The sequence below is a fragment of the Xyrauchen texanus genome, chromosome 49 (assembly GCF_025860055.1).
Source record: "Xyrauchen texanus isolate HMW12.3.18 chromosome 49, RBS_HiC_50CHRs, whole genome shotgun sequence".
Taxonomy (NCBI): Eukaryota; Metazoa; Chordata; class Actinopteri; order Cypriniformes; family Catostomidae; genus Xyrauchen; species Xyrauchen texanus.
The window spans coordinates 18953883-18966344 of NC_068324.1; the positions used below are offsets into that span (position 1 = coordinate 18953883).

Consider the following 12462-nt stretch of genomic DNA (forward strand, 5'->3'; position numbering starts at 1 on the left):
TTTTATTTATAGAGCACTTTCAAAAACCACACTGGGTACCAAAGTGCTGTACATGGAGTTACAAAAAATCACATACATACATACAGCTGAAAAATGCAACGCATTTAAAACCAACAAAGACAGGATAAGATAAATTGACCTAGTACAATTTATAATGCAATTATTTAAAAGCTGGGGAAAATAAATACGTTTTTAAGGCCCCCTGGAAAGACACTAGAGACAGAGATGACTTCATGGCCAACGGAAGCTCATACCAAAGTCTAAGGGCTGCCAGTTACAGCTGATCACCAGAACGGAGAGACCTTGAAGGTTGATGCAAACTTCAGATCAGTAAATCAGAGATGTACTCTGGTGCAAGACCATGAAGAGCCTTAAAAACATATAGCAACACTTTGTACTGGATTCTGTATTGGATCGTTAACGATTGGAGGGAAATCAATACTGGGGTAATATGGTCTATTTTCCTTGTTCCAGTTTAAATCCTAGCAGCTGAATTCTGGACCAGCTGCAGGTGAGAGAGAGAGGCCTGACTCACACCTAGAGACAAAGCATTACAATTGTCCAAACGAGAAGAAACAAAGGCATGCACAACCTTCTCCAAATCATCAAAATAGAGGATGGACTTCAACTTTGCTATAGATCTAAGATGGAATTTTTTTTTTTTTAACAACAGCATTTATTTGTCGATCAAACTTGAGCTCAGAGTCAAAAATCACATAGGAAGGTTTTTTTGCCTGGAAGCAATGACATCCCCTTTAACACAATAATAAATATTGCTAACACATAACATACCACTTCTCTGGTGATGATGAGCCTTCGTGCTCATGTTGTACTTTAACACACTATCATGGTGTATGCAGAAAACAATGTTCATTTATAGAGAAATGTCCAACACTGATTGATTTGTGCCTGCTTCATCTTCATCTGTGTGATTCTTCTTCTGTGATGCGGACAAGCATTGACATGCAGTGTGCAAGCATCATCTAGTGGTGGAGGACTGTATAGACAGCCATTTGAATGTCTGCTGGCAAGATTACAGAATGAATTTGTTTTGAAATTAATTAACCAACGATCAATAAGTTTAATCGATCAAATTATTAACGACAATTAATCAATTATCGATTAATCATTAACATCTCTAGTGGTAAACTTGAATGCATTTTTAGAATAAAGGACAGATTTTTAGTATGGTGAAACATATTTTGTGTTCGATGGAAGAAAGAAAGTCATATGGAATTGTAACTTGACGGAGTAAATGATGACAGAACCAGTGGTGGACGAAGTACACATACCATGTACTTGAGTTAAAATAAAGTAGAAGTGCTGCCTTTAAACATTCACTTGAGTAAAAGTACAAAAGTATTTGCCTTTAAATGTACTTAAGTATCCAATTACTATGATTTTTTATGGCCATAATGTCCTATTATAATTTGTCACAAGACTCTTGCTTAACTCAGTCTACATGAAGACTAATGTCACTCTTGGCACACCAATGTATTAATAAAATGACATTAATTAGTCAGATGTATATATATATATATATATATATATATATATATATATATATATATATATATATATATATATAGAATACATTTTTGTGTGTTTAATTTTTGAGGGAAGGGACTGTTCCCATAAGGTATAATACATTTACAGTATTTACTGTATATATTTTTCTTGATTGTCTATGGTCATAATTATTAACATCCTAATGTTACGATACATTCACAAACCTGCACAACGCCATTAAAAATATATATATTTTATATATATATACACACAAACACGCTACACACACATACATAGAATATATATATATATATATATATATATATATATATATATATATATATATATATATTCTATGTTATGGGAGTAGCCAATTTCCCTCAAAATTAAACACAAAAACGTATTAATGCAGTGTTTCTGCTACTCCCCAGAAAAAAAATGCTATTATATGCAAGTCATTTTAGTGTCAACATAATAAGCAATGTACATTATGCGTCAATATTTACCGATAATTGCTGCAATAATAGCTGCTGCTCTCTGCCCCGCTTAAAATCATTGGCAACGCAATTTGTTTGGAACTATTGAGAGCTACACGATTCACGTGACCGCGCGGCGGCGAGATCACTGTCGCAACCATCTATGTTAGCAACTCTCATATTTAACGGCTCTGGGGTTCGTTTCCCGTACAACGACGTAACTTGCTGCTCCACTACCGTAGTACGATGCACTGTTGAAGAAATCAACTTGCTAGTCACGACTGTTTCCCGAAACCGTATTGTCGCAAATTGGTTGTTCAACCACGTTGGTTAATGATGTCACACATGTGGTGGAGTAAAAACTACTTTTAATGAATCTGTTTGAGATCAAATTAATGCTAGATGTTTTGCTATAAATTACGGACATGTCATCTGAGGACTATCTCATATTTTTCTCAGTTATTTGCTTTATTTCCAGATTCAATCATAGGCTCGTTCTTACGCACTAGAGCACGTTCACACATGCGCACTCTTCAAAAACGGTGCTTTAAATCTATTGACAAACTAAAAGAAATAAAGGACATTTGTATGTCTTCTAAATAAAAGATACTGATTGTACTGAATGTCATCTTGCTTATTTGGCTCAAGATAATAATTTATTAAGCCCACATGTTATAATAACAAGAAACTCTGCTTCTAACCACAGGTCGAGAGCTGTCGTTCCAACCACACAACTCTGCGATGCTGTTTGCGAATGTTCGTTGGAACGATGGTTTCGGGAAACACCGATTCTTTGAACTATGATGATAACGACGGAACTTGCGACCATAGTTGGCTAACGATGCTTTTGGGAAACGCACCCCTGGTTCGCGCTTAGTAGATGCCTCCAAGGCAAGTTCAAAACAAAGCACGCGCGCTGTACTGTGATTGGTGGCTCGTTTGACCAGTTACGTTTTTATCCACTCATAAATAAAAAGGAACGACTGATTTTGAAAATGTAGTAGAGTAAAAAGTAAGATATTTGACTTTGAAATGTAGTGGAGTTAAAGTAAAAGTCTCCCCAAATTTAAATACTTCAGTAAAGTACAGATACGCAAAAAAGCTACTTAAGTACAGTAACGAATTACATTTACTTAGTTACTGTCCACCACTGGACAGAACATATATTTTTGGGTGAACTGTCCCTTTAAATCACATGCTCTATTCATTATTGCTTGGAATGCAACATTGAACCGAGATTGTGCCCTATTTTAGAGTGGCTGCATTTTCGGTATGGCCGTAAGGGTTAGCAGTGAGGTGGAATGGATATAAAGCATAAAACGTCTTTACTTCTATTTTTCAACTTGTGAATGTATATCACAATACAACCATATGCATTTCTATTTCTCTCCCATATTGTCCTCTTTTTTGTTTTCTACATGACTTTCCTCTTTTCTCATCCTTTCTTTTTTAGCCTCCCCATCTTTGCACATCTTCCTCACTGTCACTATCCTGGTTTCGCCTCCCTTCCCCTTCTCTCTCTCAGTTTGCTCCAGTAGTGCTCCAGTATTGTTGTGAGTCATTCTGCAGCAGCTCTGGCTGATGGTCATGTGATTAAAAACTGCCTGACAACATTGAGGCAGCCGGGCTCGCGTGCAGCCACACACAGCTTCACGTTCCCGCTGCATCACAAATGCCCACTCACATAAATCGAGCACATCACACAAGTGAATGCCTTCCGATTCAGTTATTACACACTTTCATACACACATCTGACAGCGAGGTTTATGTGCTAAAACCTTACATTTGGAGGATAAATACAGTATCGGAAGACACAGAGTATTTAGAACCACACATTTGCTCATTTATTTCTGACTATAAAAGAAGACATTGTTAAAGAGCTAATGATGCACATTAAAAAATGCATTTGAGATACATTTGTGACTATTTGCAGAACCACTTAACATCACTAGTTCAGCCCCAAACAATTATATATATATATATATATATATATATATATATATATATATATATATATATATATATATATATTGTGGCATCATACTGATATGTTCTTGTGTGTATTTGTGCACTCTAGGTTGACCTGGGCCGGAGACAAGAGGTGGTGGTGTATGACCACAGCACAAAGGACCCTGGTCAGCTCTCCAAAGACAACTTTGTCCACATTCTCCTGAGCAAGCTGGATGGCACCTTTCACAGAGTGTCTCTGCTCACAGGTATGCAGCATCAGTATTTTCTCTTTAGTTATGAGCCTGGAAACTAATCATTTGTCTGTGGTTTGGGTCTGAATTACTGGAGAAAGGTTGGATTGTGTCAGTTCTTGTTAGTACCAGCAGATGGCGATTCTTACATCACCAAATCTCAAGCACGCTCTTGCTCTAGTGTATGTCTGAACATTCTGTCACTCACTTTTTTTGCACCCTCTCTCTCGCTTTGTTTAATTTTCCCATCTGCGTTATCCTGTCTGGGTCATTTCTCTCCTTTGGAAATGAAACCCAGGCCTTGATGAGTTATGTTGTTTACTTCAAGACATTTTTGTTATGTCATTACCGAACGTTTCCGCAGTTGCTATGCACTGGTCGGACAGGAATCTCCTGCTGTCACTCAAATTATGTCATAATGCGCAAAGGAGCTGCTAGTTGCCCAAGGCAAGTTCTTTCCTAAGCATATAGAGAACTACTGTGGAAAACTACTATCTAAAGTGTTTATGTCCTAAAGGTAGTCACTCAGCATTTAGTTTTTCTTCATATTATTAGCACGCTCTGGGACGAATTCACCAAACAAGTTCGCATGTGGCACTTCAGCGCAAAAACCTGGATCTTATTCGCTAATCAGCCCCCCAGAGAATGCACCTTGTTTGTAAATTTTAGCACTACTCGCCTGGGTATATTAAAGTGTCACTGTTACCACCTACTGAAACAAGCGGGTTGAATTGAGGTGTTTTGTGTAAATTTTCGTACAATTACAGAAGCAATAATTCAATGAAATGATGAAGGCGAGCATTTTAACCAAGCGTATATCGAGAGACAAAAATTTTCACCATTTTAAAGAGTCGATTCAGGTGCCTTGATCACAGTTGTGGAGCGATGCTGTACAGTCCCAGTAGGGTGAGCTATATGGTGGTAGACTATTATTGCATCCTACACAGATTAGCACATAAAACTGGCCTGCAAAATGGAAAATTGCAAAATGCTAAATTTAAAGAAAAAGAAAACCGATGGTAAGTACAGATGTTAACTTTCCAGGGCTTTATTCAGCTATACTTGCTGTGGGAATGCTATGAAAGTAATCAAGGAAGGGCCGCCAAGCTTTATAGTATTTCTTGGTCAAGTCTTGTCTATGGTACCACAGCTCCACTAGCTTAAGGTGTGCCGTGACATCTTTCAGCCACCAGTTATACCAGTCTTTCCATTTAAGTCAAATTAAAAGGTGGGCCAGGAGCGATGGAAACGCTAAAGAATCTGATGCTGAAATTCATACCCTGAATTTGATGTGAAAATAACTAAATACTGAAAACACCAGAGCAAATAAGCAATGCCATCCGTGGGCACAATTTAGTCTTAATGAATTTCCTCTTCCTTGTTTAAATCATTACTTTTCGTTCAATAGCGACCATCACAGCAATATTTCATCACTCAAAATGATGATTCTGTTGAACTCTCACAGTAGGCAATTTTCTGTGTGAAGCTTACGATTTTTTCCCCCCTCGCTTCTTACTAAGCTGCTTGATCCAAATATGTCATCACTGAAAATAAGCTCAAATCTTTTTCAGTTAGGATTTGGAGAACTTTCACCGCTTTTGCAAATCTTTTATTATGTGGCTTTTCTCACTGAAGTGTCTCTCACTTTAAAGATTAAGACCCCCGTTGAGTCACGTAGAGTGTTGTTTGGTAAGCTTCTACTACCTTAAATTAGAAATGTGTCACACATTAAATAAAAAGTTAAAATGGCTGAGACAGTATTTTACAGTTTAAGTGTTTTTTTGGCGCCATGCTTGCCTAATACATAACTCTTCAGTATATTAATACTAGATTTGCACATTTTCAAATGAAACAAATGGTGTTACGTGCCGTGCAAAATTTTCTGCCACAATGCTTAGTTGTTCTGAGTGGTTTTTAGCTTGTTACTAAGCAGTTGGTAGGGTGTTGCAAAGTGGTTACCAGGGTGTTCTGGATGTTTTTTAGAACCCAAAAGAGCCCATTTTTTACCCCTGTTTTATCATCTACTAGACTAGAAATCATGAGTCCAATCACATCTAGAATTAACATAAGAGGCCAGTTAATGAAAAAAAGGTTTCTAGCTATGGAAGTTTCAGTTTTTTTAAATAGTTTTTTTAACCCCTGCAAATATTCCAGGGATACCGCTGTTTCTAGGTACATAAAATATGAACTATTCTTTGGGATTGATGCCCGTATTATCATCATCAGAATGTGAAAATAGTTCCATGACTAAATGAGGCCAGGGAAGAAGACATCATGATTATATTAAGACCATATTAAGACAATATGGATGACAAATGACTCTTGGCACCCTTTGATGTCAGAATTTAAGGACTGCTCTAGAGGAGATGATGTAACATTGATGGCATGAAAGCTTTTGTTTGTTGTGTTGAAATCTTTTTTAAATGGTTTTAGCAGGATTATGTCACAATATTTAAATTTTAACCACTTTGTGTCTTAGAATTTAGAATAAATGCTATCTGGGTGACATAGAGTGCTGTGTATGCACAAATTAACTGCAAAAACCCCTCTTATGCAATCTGGTGGTATGCCAGCAATGGCTAAAGCGTTAGATAACAGTATTGTAGGATAATTTTGCTAAATTTCAGGCCGTGACATAAAAGTTAGAGCCTTTTTTTCTGCCTGTTCTTTATCTCAAAGCAATTATAGCAACTATTGTGGAATTTTGACTATTAGGTCTACTGGTTATAGAGCACATGGTTATTTTCTGTGAGTAAAAATTCCTTTCATTTTCTCCAGAGGGGAAGACATTTTTTAACAATAATTAATAAACTTTACTTAAAGACCTACTGTGCACTCCAAAGTTGTTAATCAATTATATATATTTCTGTTGAAGCCATCAGCCCATGTTATTTCAACTTGATTTAAAAAAACGAAATGTGTTTAAATGGTGAATTTCTGGTGAAGGACTACACTAGCCATGATTCTGAAGGGAAGTAATCCACCAGTCAGAGAACTGCAGCCAACAAGGCAAGCCAAAACAGCTCTGCAGCAACCGCTCATTCCTATGACGCACTACCCCTACACTCTCAAACTACTTATGTTAGTACATACTGTATATCTGAATATTTTGCAACAACAACAAAAAATCTATAGCTTTATATTTTTCCATCATTTTTGAGTCAATTATGTCCTAGGTTCACAGTGTTGTACCTTTGTCTTACAGTAGGATTTTCAAATACGTTTTGCTTTAAATTAAAGTTGGTAATGCTTTGATTCATCTAAGAGCTATTTGGTTTGGTTCAAGGTTTAATACTCTTTTATGAAGGATTTTGTGAAATATCTATGGAAAAATACAGAGAAAAGTTATACTTTGTGAGGGATGTCACTGCTCTATATAATCTGTCTGTAACTACATGCATGGATATTATAAAACAATGCTGCATGAAAAACCGTGTCGGAAACTGGCGGCATTCTAAGTGAGTTTGATTCATATTTTGTTCGTCTTGTTCATCTTTCATGATATTATGCATTGAGCACTGCTGCAGGTTATATAAAATGCTCTCCCTTGCAGAATGTTCATTTTGAACAGATTCCTTGTCAAATCATAATGATATATTAGTTTTAACGGCAAATGTATCATCTGTAATCAGCATTTCAAAAGCTGTTATGGCCAAATGTGCAGTCCACCAGTAACATTAAAGCAGCAGTAGGTACCGTCAACAAGTGTCTTGATAGTACAGAAACTAACGATGTCAAGTGACAATGTCATTCGCGGTGTGAACGGGGCTTAAGGATCACTAGAAAATGACTGCCTAGTTCTGTATGTTTGAGCAGGTTTTGTACTGAACTTGGATGGAGCAAGGTTGGGCACCCGTAGTGTAGGCTCTGATATTTTCCCTGTTAAATGTCATCAATTTTGTCCTTGTTTCCTGTTGAGCTGGCATGCTGTTTCCTGTTCATGTCTTGTGATTGCAGGATCTTGGACTGAAACGTTGTGCTGCTGTTGTTGAATTTGATCTTCCATCCTGCTCCACAGGCATCTCGCCCATGCTGTCCTTCTCTTTGGAATTGCACACACGCTCATACACACACATATACTCACTCACAGAGTTCACAGCCTGAAGCTTTCACACTTTACTCTACAAGGATGTTCTGTAGAGTAACAGTGTGTGTATTAGTTTGTGAGATTTACAGATGTGCAGTCACTGTTCTTAATCTCTGTCCAACTGTTGCCTTTGTTTTTCACTGTATGGTAGGACATGAAGTCTACGGGGTCACCTATATGTGCATGTGCATTAATACACCAACTAGAGACCGATAATCAGTTTGACCAAAATGTCTTTATTAATAAACCATAATATGCGACAGACCGTTTAATCAGCTAATAATTGGCCTCTTTGCGAATATCAGCATCGGCCAACAGTGTTGGGTGTAATCTGATTAAAAAGTTAAAAAGTAGTGTAATGCATTACATTTTAAATTCATGTAATCAGATACAGTTACTGACTTTCAATTAAATGTATTAATTTTAATCATATTACTTGGGTTATACATATATTTCTAAAATAATATTTTATTAGACTATATTTAACCCTTGTCTTGTGCTCGTTTTGTGCTAACATATTTTGTGTTCCCAGTCAAAAATAACCAGCCCACCAAGATTAAGTTTATAAATATCTCATATTTCATATATTATCACAACATATTGCATTAGATCTTTTAACAGCTTCTTTTTTTTGTAATTACACTACCGTTCAAACGTTTGGGGTCACTTGACTGAAATGTTTCTCACGATTTTAAAGGCGAATGCTTAAAAGTTTGAAATGAGTTTTGTAGTCAAAAATATAATTGTGCTAATATATTAATATATTTAATTACAAAACTAAAATTTTGTAACATCAACTGCAGTGAGTATTAGTGTATGAAATTCATACTGACACACATAAATATAATAAACAGTAGTGGCTTTTTGTCACATTTTTCCTTATTGCGTCCTGAAACATACATTTAACATAGACAATGACATATCATAATTTACAGAACACTATCCCGAATCAAACAAACCCAAATTCAAAATAATATGATCTTGAAATATTCCTCAAAGAGTGTACATGAAAAGACGATGTACAAAAGGACGCCCAATAAACATAGTGTGTGTTTGTGTGTGCACATGTTCGAGGACTTTGTGTGTGCAAACACACATCCAAGTCTGTGTGTAGCAAAGCTCTTAGTTCAGGCAATGGATGAGTCAGGAGACAACGAAGCAGATTCAAGGTCAGTTATTTTAATGTTCAACTTTGACGGTAACTATCAATACAAACTAAATGATTCATTTACATTACATTTACATTTATGCATTTGGCAGACGCTTTTATCCAAAGCGACTTACAGAGCCCTTATTACAGGGACAATCCCCCTGGAGCAACCTGGAGTTAAGTGCCTTGCTCAAGGACACAATGGTAGTGGCTGTGGGGCTCGAACCAGTGTCCTACTGATTACCAGTTATGTGCTTAGACCACTACACCACCACCACTCATGATTCACAAAATAATAGCCTGTAGGTTTGTCGGCCACTCTCTCTCTCCCCCCTCTGATGCTCTGGTGTGCCTTTTAAGTCTCCCTCTGCCATCAATATAATGAGAGACAGGTGTTAGAGATAATTATGAACCAGGTGAAGAGCCTTACCGCGCTCTCTCTGACACATGACTCAGGCGGGGGCAACATCCGAACAAGCCAGCCCCAAAAACTGCCTTTCCCCTTTTTGGTCTTGGGCGGCAGGCAGGCTGCGATCGCTGCGGTTTTGTCAACCAGTGCACCTGCCCGTGACCCAAGTCTCAGCGCTCTCAGGGCCACCCTGAGATGTTGCATATGCCGCTGCCAGTCATTACTGTAAATTATGATGTCATCTAGATATGCGGCGGAATATGCCATGTGCGGTCTGAGGACCTTATCCATAAGGTGCTGAAACATGGCTGGGGCTCCGAACAAACCGAACGGAAGTGTCACAAATTGGTGTATTCCGAACGGTGTGGGAAAAGCCAGTATTTTCTCGGGACATTGGCGTTAAAGGAATCTGCCAATAACCGCTTTGTTAAGTACAGCGTAGAGAAAAATCGAGCCGCACCCAACCGATCGAGTAACTCGTCAATTCGTGGCATTGGATAAGCTTCAAATTTGGGCACCGCATTCACTTTCCGGTAGTCAATACAGAAGTGGACCAAGCCATCTCTCTTCGGTACCAAAACTATCGGGCTGGCCCAATCACTGTGTGACTCTTGTATTATCCCATTTCAAGCATTGCCTCTAATTCTTCCTGAACAATCTTTTTCTTGTGTTCATGAAGACGATAGGGGCGGCCCATCGGGGTGGTCTCAATATGATGCTCTATGAGGTTTGTGCGACCGGGTAGGGGTGAAAACACATCGTGAACTCCGCTCACAACCTGGCAATATCTGTAAGCTGCAACAGTGAGAGGTGGTCCCCGCAAGGGACCGGGATGAATAAACTTGATTTGGGAAATACCTCTGGCCCGAACTACCTTGGCCAAGGCTACAGGTACCGCCTCCCTCCATGGTTTGAGGAGTTTGAGGTGGTAGGATTAACGTGACCCCCTCCTATCTGTTTGCCTAACCTCATAATCGAGATCTCTGCCTCGACGTATGACCTCAAAGGGTTCTTGCCACTTGGTGAGTAATTTGTAGCTCAAAGTAGGCTGCAATACAAGCACTTTATCTCCCTGTGCGAATTCCTGTAGTTCAGTGCCCCTGTCGTACTGTCAGCATTGAAGTTCTTGCGCTTGGAGCAAATTATCCTGTGTTACCTGCCCCAAAATGTGTAGTTTTGCTCTAAGGTCAAGAACGAATTGAATTAGATTTTTACTATTCGAAGGTCCTTCCTCCCAAGCTTCCCATATGACATCAAGCGCGCTGCATGGCTGGCACCCGTACAGTAGCTCAAACAGGGAAAACCCGGTGGAAGCTTGCAGGACCTCCTACTGCAAACAGCAGGGGTTCGAGCCACTTATCCCAGTTTTTAGCATCTTCATGTACGAACTTACCAATCATGTTTTTTAAGGTCTTATTAAATCCTTCGACCAACCCGTTGGTTTGCGGGTGATAAATGCTGGTGTGAATCGACTTAATGCCTAATAATTCATATAGTTGACGTAGTGTACATGACATGTACTCGATACAACCGCTCTTTAATAATAGAAAAGTATGGGTATATGAGCGCAACACCGGGCTGGAGCTGTTGACCATCAATTACTTTAACTTGGTCGAAGGCGTGCTTGAGGGACTCGTCACGTGACTGCTCCAGAGGGAAATCCCCATCAAGGAAGCCCCTGAGAACAGGAATTCCGAGCCGAGGTTGATGGCCCTGGCACCGGAATTAACCTCAGCCTCGAATCTAGGCCTTTTTCTCCTGAATCGTATCTCAATGGTAACCACTGGATACCTGTGAATGTCACCATGCACACACCTCACCCTCACCAGTTTATTTTAATGCAATGCCCCACCTTGCACCTTGCAAGTGTCCTTTGGACCGGGGGTGGGTTTGGGCGGGGCTCCCCACCTCCGAGGAGTTTGAACTGGGCAGGAGGGAAGGGAGGGAGGGATGGGAACATGAGGCACAGGGGATGGAGAGAGAGAAGAGAGAGAAGAAGCTGCTTTGCCGCCTCCTGGGAACGCTGCCATGTATTCCTCTGCCAACTTCCACCAATGATGCCGGCTGGTGGCACTGGACCCACTCTGACATGCCTCTGGGGAGTTGGGAGACGAACTGCTCCAGTACCACCAGATCGGCCACTTCCACAATGCCACAGGTTTCCCCCACCAGCAGCCATTTCTGGCAGGTGTCACGGAGCTGCTGCGAAAAGCAAACGGGTCCTTCCCGAAGCTCAAAGAGTGCAAGAGCTGCCGACTTCGCTCCGGGATCTGACCGACACATTGCTGGATGGCCTTCCTCAGGTGATTGTAATCCAGGAGGCTGGCAGTGGGGAGTTGTTGTTCTGCCTGCTGCGCCTCCCCGGAGAGCAGGGGCCACCTCCAAACCTCCACGGTTTTCTCAAAGAGGTTGAGGAAGGCCTCCGGATCGGCTTTTGGCCCCATTTTTGTAAGGACCACCGATGGGACGGGCTCCGAGGAGGTTGCAGGTTGCTCCCTGGCGATCAGGTTCCGGAGCACTTGCCGGTCCTCCGCTTGTGCCTGGAGCAGGACTTGGAAGCGTTGTTCCTGCTCCCAGCATACCTCCATGAGGGCATGAGGTTGGGACTGCTGGATACTGTTGATGGTTTT

The 12462-nt window shown here is 40.0% G+C and overlaps 1 protein-coding gene across 2 annotated transcripts in view; it reads left to right on the forward strand.

Moving 5' to 3' along the window:
- Positions 1–12462, forward strand: part of LOC127640523 (dual specificity protein phosphatase 8-like) — a 52629-nt gene that overhangs the window by 17266 nt on the left and 22901 nt on the right. For both annotated transcript variants that reach the window (XM_052123136.1, XM_052123137.1), the window contains exon 3: positions 4063–4201. In XM_052123136.1, the coding sequence (XP_051979096.1) occupies positions 4063–4201 (139 nt within the window). The remainder of the gene's footprint in view (positions 1–4062; positions 4202–12462) is intronic.